At 38.8% G+C, this 19374-nt stretch overlaps 2 protein-coding genes across 7 annotated transcripts in view; one reads left to right on the top strand and one right to left on the bottom strand.

Moving 5' to 3' along the window:
• ATG4A (autophagy related 4A cysteine peptidase) overlaps window positions 1–11041 on the bottom strand; it is a 54233-nt gene extending 43192 nt beyond the window's left edge. For 2 of the 5 annotated variants that reach the window (XM_059156533.1, XM_059156537.1), the window contains exon 1: window positions 10979–11001. In XM_059156533.1, coding sequence (XP_059012516.1) covers window positions 10979–11000 — 22 coding nt within the window. In that variant the 5' untranslated portion in view covers window position 11001. Of the gene's footprint in view, window positions 1–8254; window positions 8388–10978 lie in introns of those variants that run through there. The other 3 variants (XM_059156535.1, XM_059156538.1, XM_059156536.1) reach the window with 2 other exon arrangements.
• PSMD10 (proteasome 26S subunit, non-ATPase 10) lies at window positions 8422–15762 on the top strand. 2 transcript variants are annotated; one of them, XM_059156540.1, is made up of 5 exons: window positions 8422–8678; window positions 11122–11220; window positions 12096–12242; window positions 12338–12504; window positions 14845–15762. In XM_059156540.1, exons 1-5 carry the CDS (start codon window positions 8565–8567, stop codon window positions 14996–14998), a joined length of 681 nt encoding a protein of 226 aa, XP_059012523.1. In that variant the 5' UTR covers window positions 8422–8564; the 3' UTR covers window positions 14999–15762. The 2 variants fall into 2 exon arrangements, with proteins under 2 accessions (XP_059012523.1, XP_059012524.1); XM_059156541.1 differs by having other exon boundaries at window positions 8423–8678; window positions 12338–12425; window positions 14845–14987.
• The last annotated feature ends 3612 nt before the right edge of the window (window positions 15763–19374 follow it).

Raw genomic sequence — 19374 nt, 5'->3', positions numbered from 1 at the left:
AAATCAAGAGTTAGACACTTTACTCACTGAGCCACCCTGTAGGCATTTACCTCAACTTTCAAAAGAAGAAAGGAAAGAAAAGAAAAGGAAAGGAAGAAAGAGAGAAAAGGAAAGGAAGACAGACCTACAGCGAACATCATACTTAATGCTAAAAGACTGATTGCTTCTTCCCTAAGATTGGGAACAAGGCAAGGGTTCAGCTCTCACCACTGCTATTCAAAATACTGAAAGTCCTAGACAGAACAATAAGGGAAGGAAAAAAAATAAAATGCATATTGAGTAAAATGGAAGAAATATCATTGTCCCTATTTGCAGATAACAAGGCAGTCCACAAAGAAAATTGAAGCTATCAACCACAACAAACAAACAAACAAACAAACACAAAACAACCTCTTACAACTTAGCAAATTCAGCAACATTGCAGGCTGCAAGATTATCATAAAAAATCATCTGCATTACTATATATTAGCAATGAACACATGAAAACCAAAATTAAAAATACAATACCATGAAGGGTCACTCAAATAAATGAAATATTTATAATTCTCAAAAAATACATATAAGACCTACCTGTATGCTGAAAGGGACACAATGCCAAGAAAACAAATAAAAGAAAATCTAAATAAATGGAGAGACACTCCCCATTCACGGATTGAAAACACTCAACTTAGTAAAGATGCTGTTCTCCCCAAATTGATATACAGGTCTAATATAATGCCTATCAACATTCTGGCAATTTTTTTTAGATATAGGTAAGATTATTCTAAAACGTATAGGAAAAGGAAAAGGAAGAAACAATACTAAAAAAATAATAAGGTAGGAGGAATCACTCTACCCAATTTTTAAACTTATTATAGAGCTACAGTAAATAAGACCCTGGGGTGTGGCAGAGTGACAGACACATAGATAGACAGATGAGTCAGAACAGAAAACCCAGAAATAGGCTCATACAAATTCAGTTTACTCATTTTTTTTAACCACAGTACACAAGCAATTCAATGAAACTGAAGCAACTGGGTATCCATAGTTTAAAAAATTAATCTCAACTCAAACCTCACACTATATACAAAAATTACCTGAAAATGGATCATGGACTTAAATGTAAAATGTAACTAGAAAACTTTTGGAAACAATCTAGGAGAAAATCTTTGAGATCCAGGGCTTGAAGAAAAAGAGTTAGAGAGAACAACAAAAGCACAATCCAGAAATGAAAAAGCAAATTGATGAATTGGGAATCATCAGAATTACATTCTTACTATGTAAGAAATCCTATTCATGAGATGAAAAGACAAGCCATAGTCTACTAGAGAATACTTGCAAATTACACATATGACAAAGAACTTGTATCTAGACTATATAAAGAACTCCCAAAACTTGACAGTTAAAACAAACAAACCCAAATAATGTAATTAAAAAATGGGCAAGGTACATAAAGAAACATTTCACTGAAGAAGATACAGGGATGGCAAATAAACACATAAAAATTTTGACTATGATTAGTTGTTAGAGAAATGCAAATAAAATCACAATACATTTATCAGTCACTATGCACCTATCAGAATGGTTCAACTAAAAACAATGATACTCCCAATAGCAGCAAAGGTGCAGAGAAGCTGGATCTCCCATACACTGCCTATAGAAATGTACGATGGTATAGCCACTCTGGAAAAATTGTTGGTCTCTTTAAAAACTAAACATACACTTTTCATATGACCCAGCAATTGCCCTATTGGGTGTTTATATCAGAGAAATAAAAATCTAGGTCTACACAAAATCCTATACTCAAATGGTCATACCAATTTTATTTGTAATAGCCCCAAAGCAGAAATGACCAAAATGTCCCTCAATACAAGAAGGAGTGAACCTGACCCTAATTTTAATATATCCAAGGCATGGAACATTTCTCAGCAATAAAAAAGAAGAAATTATTGTCACACTTATCAACTTGGATGGCTTTGAGGTAAAATTATGAAGTAAAAATATGGAAAAATCACATACTTTATGATTCTATTAATATAAAACTCTCAAAATGACAAAATTAGAGAGGAGAACACATTAGTATTGTAGTCAGGGGTATGGATGATGGGAGTCAGTGGTAGGTGTGGCCTTAAAAGGTAGCTTTCTAGTGAAATATTTCTGTATCTTGATTGTCATGATGGTTACACAAATCTACTCATGTGATAAAGTAACAGAGAACTGTACACACACATCATTTCAACATCAATTTCCTGCTTTTCATATTGTATTATGATGACATAAAATGTAATGATTGGGACAAACTGGATGAAGAATATACGGAGATTTTTGTATTATTTCTGCAATGTGTATGCCTTTTATTATTGACTTTCAGAAAGTTAAAAAAAGAAACCATAATAAAATAACTGAGAAACAAGAATGTGGAAGCTAAAACCCAAGGAATAAGTAAATAAAACATTTTATTATGATAGTCCGTTGTACGAAGGGATAGATTTTAAATGGGGAAGGTGTACATAGCCAGTGACATGCAATACCAAAGACATTTCTCTGTAACATCAAAACATGTGCTGAAAAAACATTGCAGCCACAGATTTAAACATCCTCTAAAACCGGGCAACTGGCAATTGTGAAGTATTTGCAATAAGCCACATAAAGGAATTACATCAGTAAGTGGTAGGGATGGAGGAGTTTCATTCTGGATAACCCACAACCTATTCCTGGGACTGTTAACAGTTCACTGATTTGCATTCACCCTGTGTAAATTGTCCTGAAGTTTGTTTCACTATAGAATACATTCGTTTCCAGTTGCGCTATGAAAAAAAATATATTTGCCTTGAGTAAAATATTTAGTGATAATTAGGAAAGGGCACACAGGGGGAAATTGCCTCTCTCTGCCCTGTCCAAAATGATAACCACTAGCCACATGAAGCTGTTCAAATTTAAAATAGTTAAAATTAACTGAAATTTAAAATTTTCTTCCTAGACACATTTCAAGTGCTCAATGTAACTAGCAGCTGTTGTGAATATTAATAAAGGAAAACATCAGTAAAATGGAGTCAAGAGACCAGAGGCTGGAGCTCTCATACCCTATCACTGTCAATCGCAGATCCCAATAGGAAGAGACCTATTTTGTATTCCCAACAGAAAGAAGCCTTACTTTCCTATCCCAGTAGGAGGAAGAGAAATTTTCTCCTTGGGTGCAAATGGCCCAGCCAATGAGAGACTGACACAACTCAACCAGTAAAAAGCCAGTACACTTCAAACTCCCATTTTCCTCCAATGGTTTTTTTGTGTATAACAGTTCCTCTCAACTACCTCCCCTTCCTCAATAAAACCACATTCCTCTTCCTTATTCTCCAGATTTGCCTGTGGTTTTGCTGTAGTTTGTGTGTCCTGAACTGTGATTCTCTGCTATTCCTGAATAAACCCATTTTTGGTTAAAATAACTGACAGTTTTATTTTTAAAGTAAACACTACCATACTAGAACAGCATAGATACAGAACTTTTCCATCATCACAAATAGCTCCATACGAGAGCATTGCTCTCAAGCATGAAAAACATGTCATTTTCTTTCCATCAGAGGTAGCCTTAACAGCCCAAAGAGCTATAGGAATTAGTGTTGCATTATCTGAGGTTTTCATTTATATATGATTTCATCTTCAGCAATATTGAGTACTATGTTGTAGTGGTTAGGTGCTAGGGCATTAGGCCTGGATTTCAATTTTAGCTCCAACTTTTACTAAACTGTGTGGCCTTAGGCACGTTAGATTACTTCAATTCTCTGAACCTGCCTTCTCATTTTTAATAAATGGGGATTGGAGAAATAATAGTTCCTACATCCTAGGGCTGTTGTGAAGGATTAAATCAGATATAAGACCAGTATCTGACACATAAATGTTAGTTATTCTTAGCCTTATTATGTCCAGAAGGTGAATCTGGCTTGTTCTAGGACCTACAATCTAGGTGACCATGTAGAAAAGGCAACAGGAAATAATCATATGAGCAGCAAGGGAGTCAGTCCCTAACAGGGGCCTCCTTTGACTCTTGATAGATAAACAGTCATCATCTTGTTCCTCCATAACTTGGGGCCAGAGACAAAAGAAACATTTTCCCTTATAGATCTGTCTTTCAACCTTCAAAAAGTCAAGAGTTACCTTACCCTTAGCCTCAAAGGACTCAGAACTGAAAGTTAACTGCCATGTGGTATCAAAAGAAAAAAATAAAATAAATAAAAATTAATTAATTAAATAAAAACAAAATAAAAGTACAAGACACCATCTATAAAAGAAGATAACCCAAACAAGTCACTCAGTAGGATTACTCAGAGTTATTTTTCCAGCTGTTCTTAGCAATCAAATGGAATTCCTTGATGGATTATTAAGGTAAACTGTTACTATATTCAATCCTATGTGAATACTACAAACCAGCCGGCTGTATCTCTGTAATCAACAAGATATTTATTGAACACATACTATGAATATGACATTCACTCTACAACCCCCATCAGCAAACTTCATCTAGCAGGCCAAATTAAATCCACTCATGTTTTTCATCTGGGAAACTAAGAGGAATGATTTTTACATTTTTAAACTGTCAGACAAACTGCCTTCAGTCACTGTTATCAAACACTGAATGGCTCTGGAAATGAGCTTTCACTGCAGACTTGGTAATGTTTCTTAATTCAATCTAAAATAACAGGCAAGGGGCACCTGGGTGGCTCAGTGGGTTAAGTCTCTGCCTTGGGTTCAGGTCATGACCTCAGGGTCCTGGGATCCAGCCCTGCATCAGGCTCTCTGCTCAGCAGGGAGCCTGCTTCTCCCCTCTCTCTGCCTGCCTCTCTGCCTACATGGGATCTCCCCATCAAATAAATAAATAAAATATTTAGAGAAAATAAAATAACAAGGCAAAACGGCATTTCTTTGTGAAACTTACAAAAAAAAATACAGACACAAAAATTCTTAACAAAATATTAGCAAATGGAATTCTTCAATATATAAAGAAATTTATACACTACATGACCAAGTGGGTTTATTCGAGGGATGCAAGGCTGGTTCAATATTTGACAATCAATGTAATCCACCATATTATGACAAAACGAGAAAACTAATATGGTCTAATATCAATTGATACAGAAAAAGCTATTTAACAAAATTCAACACTCATTCATGATAAAAATACTCAGAAAACTGGAAATTGAAAGGGAACTGCCTTTTTGTTGGAAAGTCATTTCAACAACTACTACTGTTTGAACCAAAAGTAACGTCAACACGCTTTATATACTTCCCATAACAAGTCAAAACAAGAAAATCACAATGATACACCACTTCACACCCTCTAGAATGGCTATAATAAAGGAGACAGACATTAAGAAGTTCTGGTAAAGAGATGGAGAAAATGAAACCATCATATATTGCTGGTGGAAATGTAAAATGGTGCAGCTGTTGTAGAAAAGTTTGGCAGTTCTTCACAAAGTTAAACAGAGTTGCCCTGTGGCCTAGCAATTCAACTCCTAGATATGTAGCAAGAGAAATGAAAACACATGTCTGCACAGAAGCTTGCACACGAATGTTTATAGGAGCATTATTCATAACAGCCAAAAGGTGGAAACCACTCAAATTCCCATTAACTGATGAACAGAAAAATAAAATATTGTGTAGCCATACAATGGAATATTATTCAGCTATAAAAAGGAACAAAGTATTGATACATAGTAAAATTTGGAGAAAGGTCAAAAACATGCTAAGTGAAAGAAGGCAGACCCAAAAGACCACATATCAAGTCTTTCTGTTTGTATGAAAACTCAGAAAACAAAAATCCACAGAAACAGAAATTAGATTATTGGTTGGGAGTAGCAATGGGGAGTGACTGAAAACGGGCACAAGTTTTCTTTCCAGGGTGATGGAAATCTTTCAAATAAGATTGTGTTGATGGTAACACAACTCGAAAGTACATTAATAATAAACTGTACACTTTAAAAAATGTAGAACACCAAAAGCGTGATTCACAAAAGAAAAAATTATGAATTGGACCTCATCAAAATTCAAAACCCTTGCACTTCAAAAGACACCATTAAGAAAATGAAAAAGCAAGCAACAGTCTAATAGAAAAAATCCACATATCATATATCTTGCAAGGACTTGTATCTAGAATGTAAAAACAATTCTTAAAACTGAACAATAAAAAGACAATAAAGATAATAACTCAATTCAAAAATGGGAAAAATATGTGAACAGACACCACACCAAAGAAGATACACAACTATCTAATAAGCACACAAGACAATGCTCATCATCATTAGTCGTTAAGGAAATACAAATTAAAACCACAATGAGTTATCACTTCACACTCATTTAGAATGGCTATGATAAAAAGACAATAACAAATGTTGGCAAGGATCTGGGGAAACAGAAACCCTCCTACATTGCTGGGGAAGAGCAAATAGTATGACCACTTTGGAAAACAGTTTTGCAGTTTCTTGAAACGTTAAACATGAATTTGCCATATGTTCCAGTAATTCCACCCTTAGGTATCTACTAATAAGAACTGAAAACATAGGTCCACGGGAAGTCTTGTGCACACATGTTCTTAGCAACTAATATTAGTAGTAATAACCAACAACTGGAAACAACCTATCAACTAGGGAGTAGACAGGAAAAGTGTGTTATATCCACAAAATAGAATATTATTTGGCAATAAAAAATTAATGAGGTACAGATACATGCTACAATATGGATGGACTTTAAAAATATCATGCTAAGTGAAAGAAGCCAGGCACGAAAGACCACATATTGTAAGATTTTATTTAGATGAAAAGTCAAGAATAGGCAAATTTATAGAGACAGAAAGTAGATTAGTCGTTACCTGGGGATGGGAGTGGGAATAAGGATTAACTATAAATGAGCATGAAGGATCTTATTGGGGGAATGAAAATGTTCTAAAACTTTATGGGGATGGCAGCACCACTCAGTAAAGTTACTAAAAATCATTTAATTATACATTTGAACTGAGTGACTTTTATGGTATGTAAAATACATTTCAATAAAGCTGTTAAAAACAGGAAAAGAACAGTAGGGGAAATTGGATGAAGGGTACACAGGAAGTTTGTACTACCTTTGCGACTTTTCTGTAAAGCTAGAGCCATTCTGAAATTTTAAAAATTAAATAAAAATTAACAAGAATATGTTTGTGGGTTGATATAAGTATATGGCAGTACCTACCATTGTGAAAAGACATTTACAAAGATAAGATAAGAAAATTCCATTACAGAGCAGCACTAACAGATGAACACTTGATGTGATTATTAAGACGGGGAACCCTGACTGTGAACCCCAATTAAACAAAATGTAGTCTTCCCCCCGCAAAAAATTCCATTATTTCTATAAGGAGTCTTGTGTAACCAAAAAAAAGCAACCAACTATTGTTTTATTTTGGATTTTATCAGTAAACATTTGTTGAAATTTGTTTTCTCTCTTGTTATATAAGTGCATGCAAATTATCCACAATTTCACCTTTTGGACTGCAACGCCTAAAGTATTTACTATCTGCGCTTCACAGAAAGTTTGCCAAGTCCTGCTCTACACCATAACAGGATAAATATAAACATAATCAGTCTCTTTCTTGAGTGTATTCTTATCATTTCCTAGTTTTGGCATAAGGCCCTCCTGGATATGTCCTATAAAGGATAAGCCTTGCATCTCTTCTGCTTATGGCAGTATTTGGGATTTCCATAAATAGAAACACTATTAGCTTAATATTTCTAGCAAAGCCTCGATGTCATCGTTATTATCATGACATTAAAGGGCCAACACCATACCACAGTATGAAGATGACTCTCATCAAGTTGTGATGTCACCAGGCCATGGACTCACCGAGGTCAATTAGATATCAAGTGGCTCCCATGGCCTCACACCCTGCCTTTGGCATCACCCTGGCACATCACCTTACTACAGAGTCATATACTATCACTGCTGTGACAGAATTCTGCCCTGATGCCACTCTGCCGAGATGTCGGACTAATTAACCCCTACTTCTTTCCACTCTTTTGGCGGCGGCAGGGAGGGGGAGGGTAGCCACAGCCACCCGCACAAGCCCAGGAGGCAGTCCTCAGATCCTACCGTTGTCCCTTCCGCCTGCCACCGCAGGTCAGGGCCCCCGTGGGACAGGACCTTTAGACTCCCATAACTCTCTTGCCAGGACCCCACACCCGTTCCTTGTGGCCGACTCAATGGCCCAATAGCGACCACCCACCCCGGTTCCACACGAAGCCGCTCCCCGTACCTGACTCCATTCTCCAGCTGTCATCCTGGGCCAATTCCACCGGCCACTTGACTACGGCGGCCGCAAAGGACCCTGGGACCTGTAGTTCTGCGCTGCTAGGGGCTGAGTTGGTGAGAGTGGCAAAGATGCCTCCCCGCCCGGAACTGCGCTCAAACTGCAACTCCCAGAGGCGCCCCGGGGTGGGAAAGAAGCAAAGGAACGAGGAAGACCAGTGATTGGTGGTACGCTGCCGGCTCTTTTGATTGGCAGTCGTAACTGGCGACGTGAGGCGGTCGTGGATCGCGCTTCACGGAGATCCTGGGAAAGAGACATGGAGGGGTGTGTGTCCAACCTAATGGTCTGCAACCTGGCCTACAGCGGAAAGCTGGAGGAGTTGAAGGAGAGGATCCTGGCGGATAAATCCCTGGCTACTAGGACTGACCAGGTAAAGCAGCGCGGAGGCCTCTCCGCATGCGGTGGCGTTGACGAGGCCCAGCGTGGCTGCCTGGCCCAGCCCAAGGGAGGCCGGTTCCATAAGGTCCAGATCCCCGCCTCCGCCGCCCCATCTTTAGACGGGGTCACCCTAGGACTTGGAATCGGGGCGGCAGGAGCGAGCCCCGCAAACCTCAAATATTTTGGGGAGGAGCGAGGGTACTTAGCTCCCTGAATTTTGGATATTTCTAGAACGTTTACCGCGTTTCTCAGAAGTGCCCCATCTTTGAGCTGCCCGTGGAGGAAAGCATTTTTTTTTAATGGGTTTCTTTACTTTTTACTAGTCGTTTTATTCCATGAAACACGTGTAACCAGACGCCAGTTCTGTGCCAGGCAGTTTACTGGGAGCTGGGGATACAGCTGAGTGGAAGAAGCAAACGTAACGTAACCCCAAATCGTACATCCAGTAACAGATTGTAGTGGCTGCTCTGGAGAGCAGTTTACGTGGTGCTTTCAGAACACAGAATGGCAGGACCTGACTTAATCTCCCTTAGAAGAGCGAATGTTGTGATAATTGAAAAGGTTTTGCGAAGGAGGGAAGGTTGGTTAGATCTTGAAGGTTCAGTGGGATTCTCCTGGGGGAGTGAAGGGGCATTCCTAGGCAGAGGCGGACCAAAAGGGAATGAACTTTGGGAAGTGTTTCTGCTCTTCTGCTCAAAGGACCCTCGTGCTTTGACCCCAAGTTTCTAGAAAGATTCACGGCGACCTCAGCAAGCCAACAAATATTTATAGATTACATTCTGTATGACAGGTACCATTCTAAGCACTTATCAGTACAGTGTCAGGGATCCACAAATCTCCATTTTGTGGCTTTTGGAAGAGCAGAATTCAGGAGACTGACTTCTGGAATTTCCCTTTATTGCTCAACCTGAAAATGGCTTTACCTTTACCTAATTTACCTTTGTGATGATCTGATAATATTTAATACTTGAAATTTAAGTTAATGTCAAATTAAGATTTAGTAATCTGTTCTTCATTGAGTCAATGGAATAAAAAAGAGAAATAAAAAACACAAATTTGTTTTCATCACCCCTTTAAAAAAAAATTATCTATGTGGGGCGCCTGGGTGGCTCAGTGGGTTAAAGCCTCTGCCTTTGGCTCAGGTCATGATCCCAGGGTGCTGGGATGGAGTCCCGCATGGGGCTCTCTGCTCAGCAGGGAGTCGGCTTCCTCCTCTCTCTCTGCCTGCCTCTACCTACTTGTAATCTCTGTCTGTCAAATAAATAAAATCTTTAAAAAAAAAAAAAAGAGGAAAGCTATTCCAGGTCAGGAAACTTAAGAACTAAGGCTCATATGCACAAGCCAGCTATTAAAAATCACTTGAGGGACAACTCGGGAAATCTGAATACTGACTGAGTTTTAGATTTTATAAAGGAGTTAGTATTAATTTTGATAAGTGTGATAATGGCCTCATGGCTATCTATGTAGGACAGCATCCTTATTCTTTAGATACTGAAATATTTAGGGATGAAAAATCATGATATTTAGAATTCGTTTTTAAAAAATTACCTCATCAGGAAAAAAAAAAAAGCCCTGAGGAAATAAAGTAAGGCAAATATGGCAGAATAGTAAATCTAGATAATAAGCATATGAGTTTCTGTTACAGCATCTATTTTTATGTGTTTGAAATTCTTTTGTAATAACATTTAAAATACTACTTTCTTTTCCATAGAGCTAAGAAGTACAGCTGTCACTGCAAAAAAACAAATTCCCTTTGAGAAACACAACTAACTCCTGACTTCTTTTTCTAAAAGTAATGTTGCTGTCTAATTTTGAGTGTGGTATTCTTTTTAAATATATAGATAATCTCAGCTAGTTTTATGAACATTTCTTTCCCATAAGATTCGTTCCTTCTTTCCAGAGCATCTAGAAATATAAGCATCAGACAGAGGTTTGTGGCCCAGCTTCACCATTCACTAGCTATGTGACCTTGGACAAGTTGCCTACCCTGAGGAGTCTTAGTTTCCTCATCTGCAAAATGGGGATAATGTCCACTGTCCCGGATCCTGGAGACTAAATGAGACGATGACTGCAGAACTCTCAGCAGAGTGCCTGGCATAACAGTACATAAATAATGTCATAGTACATAGCCAGAGCTCTATTCCTGCCAAAGTGGCGAAATCAGTCTCATGCTCGACTGCTTTCGAGGCTGTGTTCTGCCCAGAATTAACATTCATCATTGGATTCTCCCCCATGTCACTGAAGCCTTGTTCTCTCTTACGACAGTAAGTAATATGGTATAAAGTTACCTACCCCAGGATCCTGTGCTCTCCATTTCTTATTTCCAAACTATAGGCTTGCTGGCCCCAGTGTTAATCTTTTTCTGCTTTCTTGCCTTCCTTCTTCTATTTCTCTTCAAGAATATCAATCGTCTTGCTTCTCTCTTTCCCATGCAGGACAGCAGAACCGCGTTGCACTGGGCGTGCTCAGCCGGACATACAGAAATTGTGGAATTCTTGCTGCAGCTTGGAGTGCCAGTGAACGATAAAGATGATGTGAGTCCTAGGCAGAGTTGATAAAGGCCTGGTTATCTTTAGACTCCAGACTGGTGTTTACGGAGGACTGCGTATCAAGCTCACAGACAAAATTGTAACCTTTATGACTAAGCAGTTAGTTACAGCAGGGCCCTGGTGACCTCACACAGGTCTTTGGGTGCATTATTTTAGAACGTTGGTTCTGCCACTCATACCCCATAAGTTAAGGTTAATGTGTAGATTAAGGCTACAAGACTACAGATCCTTTTTATTATGTTGGAAAGCTTTTTTGTGTGTGAGCATTGCCTGAATACTCAGGGCCTGGATATTCTTTTGTTGTTGTTATACAGAGATTTATTATAATGGTATTGGTTATATTAAGATAAAACTTGGTGAAGAATAAGGATGGAAATGTTTTGTAGGCAAGTTCCTTTCCAAGGATGCTCCCTGAAGGAATATTTATAATAGCAAAGAAATAAAAGTGGTTCAGTGTAGACCTGGTTGACTATAGTGGGAATAGCCACATTAGTAAAATGATATCCAACTAATAAAGTCAAGAATCCAAAGAAGGACATAGAAAATTCTCACAAGACAAGAAGTTGACATTGTGGGAAATGCACCTCATAGAACTTTATATCCTATAACCCCAGTTGGAAAACACATTAGAATTACACCTGTATCATTCTTTCTGTGTTATAGGATCATGGGTGGTTTGGTGTCCCTTCTGTATACATCTGCTCTCCAAATTTTTTGCAGTGTTTAATGAGGGGAAAAGAAGGTCACTTTTTTTTTTTTTAACCATTCACACACAGCTCTTTGTAAACCGTACCTACATATCAGCATTAATCCCTGTGCCTTTCCCCCCCTGGTTTTTGTACTGCCTTCCCCTTTCATAGGCAGGTTGGTCTCCTCTTCATATTGCTGCTTCTGCTGGCCGTGATGAGATCGTAAAAGCCCTTCTGGGTAAAGGTGCTCAAGTGAATGCTGTCAACCAAAATGGCTGTACGCCCCTACATTACGCAGCTTCCAAAAACAGGCATGAGGTAGGCCTCCGTTCCTTGCTGCTCCTCTTGAGCTCTGAACCTGTACACGAGCACAACTAGATGTCTGCATTGTTTTTTTTCTCCTGGGGTTCCAGATCGCTGTCATGTTACTGGAAGGCGGGGCTAATCCAGATGCTAAGGACCATTATGAGGCCACAGCAATGCACCGGGCGGCAGCCAAGGGTAACTTGAAGATGATTCATATCCTTCTGTACTACAAAGCATCCACAAATATCCAAGACACTGAGGGTAACACTCCTCTGTAAGTGACAAGTAGCAGTCATCTGTGCTCTCCTTGACATTAGCCTGCTTGCACTAATTCTCACACATCGCTTCTTTTTTTATTCTGCTTATAATCGTAATACATGTGTATGACAAAAAATTTGGAAACACGCATAAGTATAAGGATAAAAGCTCAAATTACCTATGTACTTTTCATATATTTTCTCCCATTCTTTGTATGCAAATGTGCATATTTAAAAAAAATTTTTTTTTGCAAAATCGGGATCATACTATGTATGTGATTACATTGTGTTCCTTTAACCTCAGTATATTGTGAGCGTTTTCCAATGTCATTAAAATTTTTTTATTTAATGTTTTTAAAACATTTTTGAATGGCTCTATACAGTTCCATTTTATGGATGTGCCAGAATTTAATCATTCCTCTGACTGTATGTTTAAGCTTTTTTGAGTTTTCCATGAATATAAATCACGCTACATTGATCAAGTTTATACAAAAATCTATGGCCATATTAATGATTACCTTAGTATAGACTCCTGAAGCAGGACTGCTGAGTCAACAAACACACACATTTTGAAATTGTTGCTATGTATTGTCAGATTGCTTCCAGAGGAGTTGTGTCATGGTACCCACCCCCCAACAGCAGGTTTGAGAGTGCCTATTACCCCCTCACCAACACTGAGAATAGCCTTCTGTTCTATCAGACATGGTGTTTCAAAGTTGTCATTTGTGTTTTTATTATCAGCGAAGTGTAACATCTTTTAATGTCTCCAACTAATTGGATTTCTTCTCCAAATTAAAACCTTCCGTGTGTCCCTCTCTCTGCTTTCGGGGAATTAATTTATTTTTTGTGATTTTTTTAAAGTGCCCTCAACTTGATATACTAGAAATATTAACTTGCTGTGTTAGTCGAAACTGTTTTTGCCAGTTTCTCTTTTCATGTTTATTTATTTTTTTTAAAGAAACAGAAGTTTTCAGCTTCTAAGTAGTCAGATCTCTTAATCTTCTCTCATGACTGGAAAGTCCTTTCTCACCCTGAAATTATTTAAAGATTTACCTGTATTTTATTGGAGGCTTTAAAAAAATTGCATTGGTTTGGGTGAGAGTTACCGTTCTTCATGTAACTCAGGTCCATCTGGAATTGATTCATGCGTATGACCTGAGGCCACCATCTGCCTTGGAATTTTTTTGGCAGTACTTGGCTACTTTTCTTCCTTAGTGAGTGGTGACTTTTTTTTTTAAAAGATTTTATTTATTTATTTGAGAGAGAATGAGTGAGAGAGAACATGAGAGAGGAGAAGGTCAGAGGGAGAAGCAGACTCCCCAAGGAGCTGGGAGCCCGATGTGGGACTCGATCCTGGAAGTCCAGGATCATGACCTGAGCCAAAGACAGCTGCTCAACCAACTGAGCCACCCAGGCACCTGAGTGGTTACTTTTTTGAACCAGAAATTCTGAGTCTCCTTTTTAGTCTAAAATGAGATTCAGTCTTTTTTGCGAGTATGATTTTCTTAACTCTTCGTTTTAAAAATCTTTTCTCTGGTCCCGAGTGACTGTTTAGAAAGACTTGCGCATTCTAGCTCTTTTCTCTGTAACAAGGAGGAAACCTAGGAGTCAGGCAGGACAGGGTCCCGGGAAAAGCCTAGGATTTAGGGAGAGCTAGGTGGTGTTTACTCTATTCAAACTCAGCCATTTAATCAACTGTGTTAAATACTTACATTAAGTAACTTGGAGAAGTAACTTAACCTTCCTAAGCCTTAATTTCCACATCTGTAATATGAGGTTAGTAATTCCTTCCTCACTAGATTGTTGTGCAGCTTAAATAACATGACAAGGTAAAGCACCTGTTACCCTGCCTAATAAACCGTTAAGTGCCTACAAGGTTTCCCCTTCAGTTACCGGCCAGCCATGTCAACATAGGTAAGGACTTCAACCTCTGCCACAATTTCAACTGTAAATTTACAAGGTGGCTGTAAGGGTCAAATGAGATAACACCTTTTAAACTGCTTTTTCAAAATTTCAACCACACAAATTGCTATTAGCAGCCCTGAAGTATTGAGTGCCTTTGGGGCAAACTACTCTGATCTCCCTAAAATATGGATGCTGTTCTTAGGCTGGCATTAGATCCCTTCTTAAACTGTCATGTGTCCAGAATTAGGATAAATGATTTGATACCATGAGACCATTCCATGGAATTTTAGCTTACCAACAGTCTTTCCCATGCAGATCGATCTTCCTTTCCTGATTATATATTCTAATATTATACCACCTAGTAATATGCCATTCAGACCACCTCTCAGGAACTCCTCATGGTTACCTAGAATCAGTAGGGAGTAATCAGTCTTTGTGGTCCTCAATTTCAGACACTTAGCCTGTGACGAGGAGAGAGTGGAAGAAGCGAAACTGCTGGTATCCCAAGGAGCAAGTATTTACATTGAGAATAAAGAAGAAAAGACACCCCTGCAAGTGGCCAAAGGTGGTCTGGGTTTAATACTCAAGAGAATGGTGGAAGGTTAAGCAGCTTGGATGTATTATTCCTGTGTATGTTTTGTGGTTGTCCTAGTGTCCTGGAAACTCATATCCTTGTGCACAAGCCATCGTCCGTGAATGATGAAGTGTTTTCGTCTTCAAAGTCTTATAAACATGTTGAAATATTGTTCCTGCTGAGGTCTTTGTTCTGAGCTTACAGCTAGCTTGCCCAGCATTGAATAACTGTTGGGATTGTTCTACTCTTGTTGTACAATCTTCCGTACCGAATTCGGGTTAATTTTGAGTTAGTTCGTTCTGTGGCTGTGATGAGTCTCCAGCACCCTCCCCTCGGAGGCAGAACAACTCCGATAGCACCAAGCCATTTGTTCTGTCACATGTTTCTAGGTAGGTTCCTGAATGTTCCACTGTCCAGTTGAAACACAACCTGACTTTTCTCTCTAGCTTACTCAGATGCCTATACCAAAAATTTGTTTTTTCAACAATACACTCTAGTTTTATTTTTGTTATGGAACACGTATGTATTTTGAAGGACCAGATTTTCAGTTGGAGGGCATGCTATCCAAGTTCAGAATTCCTAAACACTAAAATAATGCAAAATAAGAGCCGGTGTACTCATGTATCTTTTTAATGAGCTTGTTCCCTCCAAAATAAAATGTATTTTTAAAACAGAAGTTTTAAAGTACCTGTATTAAGTTATCCTGTATTGGGAAATGTCAAACCCGCTAACATATGTAACAAAAATGTATTTTGATTTGTATTCCAGAAACAAAAAATAAAATGTTGAGAGAATCTCCCAGTTTCTCTTTCCAGTCAGTTAGACGTCCCATGTAACCCTTAAAATCCTTCATAAAGACATTTCTCAGTTTTTGCTAGCTCTGAAGTCAATAAAATTAGTGAAGCTTGAGATGCAGCTAAAATCTTTAAAAATGGTAATCTTCTGAATTGCTAATTAAGTGTGGACCAAAAGAAAATAAGTGTGACCTTGATCTCAATCTAGGGAAACAGCGTAAATGATTGCTAGTCATAAAATCTAATGAACTCCAAGTGACTCGTCAAATTTTTTTTTTAATTTGAATCTCCTACTGCAAATATTGCTTGAAATCAGTAATCCCGGTGAGCCCACAAACTTGCATTAATTGTGGGTCAGACTTAACGGCCAGTAGTTGAAATGAGTTCTATAAACATGAATAGTGTCATTGATAATGTGAAACCTGTACATAAACATTTTGAGTGCTGATCATTACAGATATTAATCAGGGAAGCATCTTCTAATGCAACGAAATGTTTGCTTATTGAATGCCAGGGATAGAATTGATGACAGAGGAAATCATTTCTTTACAGTGGTTTTTAGCGGTGAAGAGAGAGTCAAGTTGTATTTAATTGAATTGGGCCTGTTAGGTCTGAAGGCATTTACTCTCTATAAACACTGACTTTATGTCTAAGGTAATCGGCTTTGTGGGTATGAAAGAGAACTGATCTTAGTTCTTTAATAAGACACAGATGGAACCAAGCCTCAGTTAATTTGTAGGCTACCTGAATTTTATAAATATAAACTAATAATTATAAGGATATTAATGGCCCTGGATACTGATCAGATTGTTATCTGTTCATATAAGAAACCCAATAGAGATGAATCTGATTCAAGGTCAACAGGTTTTACAGTTGCTTCCGAATGAATCCCAGAAAGATGAGAATTTCATTTGTAAAGCTTAACTGAATATAAGCTGAAAGATGCAGATAAATAGGAACAGTGGAAAAAAAGTGTGAGTATCTGTTGGAGGGAATCCACAATTTGAGGGAGTTTCTATGATACTCAGAGTAAATCTGCATTTGCTTCATAATCTTTGATTTAGCAGTTTAACCGTATGACCCCTGTGTTTTGATTTCTCCCATTTCTTAACTGTATCAACTATAGCAAGGTCATGACGTGGCTGTGTCACACTATCGTGTCTGGGTCCTATCGTGTCACACTATTGAGCCCCCAGGTCAGTCTGTAGGCAAGTGTGATACGGTGGAGGGGCCCTTTACTTTGGGTTCTGTGGCCCCAGCGTCACAGTTCTGACTGCCTGAAATTGCAGAAATTTGTATGCATGTTTTTCTGGGAAAGGGTTTTTTCCGTAGCTTTCACCAGATTCTCAGAGGGATCTGACTGCCCAAAAGGGTAAGAATCTCTGGTCAAGAGGAAAAAAAAGAGCATTGAACCAATATCTACAATAGTATAGTTCTGCCACACTATATAGTTTATAAATATTTATAATCCATTCTCCATTGCAGCCTTTAAGAAGACCAAAAACTATCTCCATTTTACATTGAGAAAATACCCAGAGCCAGAGGAATCTAGCTTTCCTGGGTCCTGGTCCCTTTTCTGCCTGCCTCTTGTCAAAAGCTGGACCAAATGAAGTACTGTGGCATTTTGATAATAACCTGATAGTTGTAGCACCTCCCCCGCCCACCCGGACCTCAGGCCTCCCCACCAGCTGCTAGTCTTTACTTGAGTGATTTGTTTTTAGTTTCCTGAAACCTTCCTTAACATCTCTAAGTCTTTTGTTTTGTCTTGTTGAAACCAAAGCTTCAAAGACAAGATGATTGACTAGTGATTGGTTTGAACCTTTCATGAGACCCTCTAACCTGTTTTCCACCACATAGACATTGCAAAACAATCTTTAATTACTACAACTTTGGGTTTATTTCATTGAAATTTATTTGTTGCAGTTGAAGAGCATTACACTGGGATCTAGCGGATGTGGTATAATCTTGGGCAGATTATTTTCTCTTGTCACTCACAGAGTCTTCTCTCTGGGGATTGGTGGGGGATACATAGGAATGAGCCAACCTTTTTATTTTTTATTTAAATTTAATTTTTTTTATTTTGTTTTTTCAGTGTTCTAAAATTCATTGTTTGTGTACCACACTCAGTGCTCTACGCAGTATGACCCAACTTTTTAAAACCACATTTACCCCTGCCTATCTCTCCAACTAAGAAGGTAACTCTCTCATTATTTCCCCTCTCCACCCAATCATAGTCAGGGGTAGGCCATTGTGTGTGTTAAGACCCTCAGGTGTGCTGCAGTTGGAAAAGGTCGAGGGCTATTCTCCCAAAGCTCCCTCTTAGCTCTTCTAGCTTAACTTACTTAAAGCTCATCAAGCCTAAGTTACCCAGAGGCCAGGGTAAGAGCTGCAGATATTAACCCCCCAGTGTGTATTGGGGGATAGAGGTCACCTGGTGCTCTGAAGGCCATTGGAGATATCAGCGTACATGATTTCTTAGCTATTGGTCAAGAATCTCTATGTTTTAGTCCCTTCTTCTCATAGACCCCTGTAATGTGGAGGCCCTCCCCGGTGCAGTACAAATGTCGGCCTTCCTTGCCTGCTCTCAACACACTGTTGTTGATAAAATGCAAGAAATTGTCACAGTTAGCGAGGCTGTAAAACTCAGGGACAAGAGCTAGCTCATTCTTATCATGATATCACAGCCACAGTATCTGGTTCATAGAAGCTGTTCAATCCATTTATACCCAGCAGATGACTGAATAAACAGATGAATTTGAGGAGAATAAGGACCTACAGCCAAAAAACTTTTCTGTTGACTTTAGCATATCCTAGTTGCTAAGTGCAAAAACAGATGGAGGAACTTCCTGGAGATCTTTCTGGGTAGCAAGAAGTGAATGGTTAAGAAACCTACAGCTGCGTTGGGATTTGATTGTGACTACCCACTTAAATTTTAACTCTCTGTGGCAAAATAAATCCGGTAGTACACTCTCTGAATGAGAATTATGCTGGAGTAATTTTTAAGTTTAATCAGAATGTTTGGGTAATGACCCATTCCATTTCTTATTTTCTGATCCACCTTTGCTTGGTTCCATTGTTGGAAAGCTCTTTAACATGAGCCAATTTTCCTGCCCAAGTAAACTTTATTTTTTTTTAAAGATTTTATTTGTTTATTTGACAGACAGAGATTACAAGTAGACAGAGAGGCAGGCAGAGAGAGAGAGAGGGAAGCAGTCTCCCTGCTGAGCAGAGAGCCCAATGCGGGACTCGATCCCAGGACCCTGGGATCATGACCCGAGCCGAAGGCAGCGGCTTAACCCACTGAGCCACCCAGGCGCCCCCAAGTAAACTTTAGTGAAAACTTTGTTACGATTTCATATTTTACAGGGTCTCAGGATTTTATCACAAAACAAATACATGGTGTATTATGGATATACTAATAGAAGACTGAGGAGATCAAGATGAAACTTGCACTCACCCTTATAAGTAGGTAGAGTAGATGGTAACCCACATGGTTTGATGTGAGAAGTCTCCTTTTTCCAGAAATAGCTCCCCTCAGGATTGTTCCAGTGCTTGAAATTCTACCATTTAGACTCTTTGGATTAAGGAATCCCCTGTGTTCAAGAATCCCCTTT

This window comes from Mustela lutreola, chromosome X (assembly GCF_030435805.1).
Source record: "Mustela lutreola isolate mMusLut2 chromosome X, mMusLut2.pri, whole genome shotgun sequence".
NCBI lineage: Eukaryota > Metazoa > Chordata > Mammalia > Carnivora > Mustelidae > Mustela > Mustela lutreola.
This window is presented reverse-complemented; position numbering and strand designations above follow the sequence as displayed.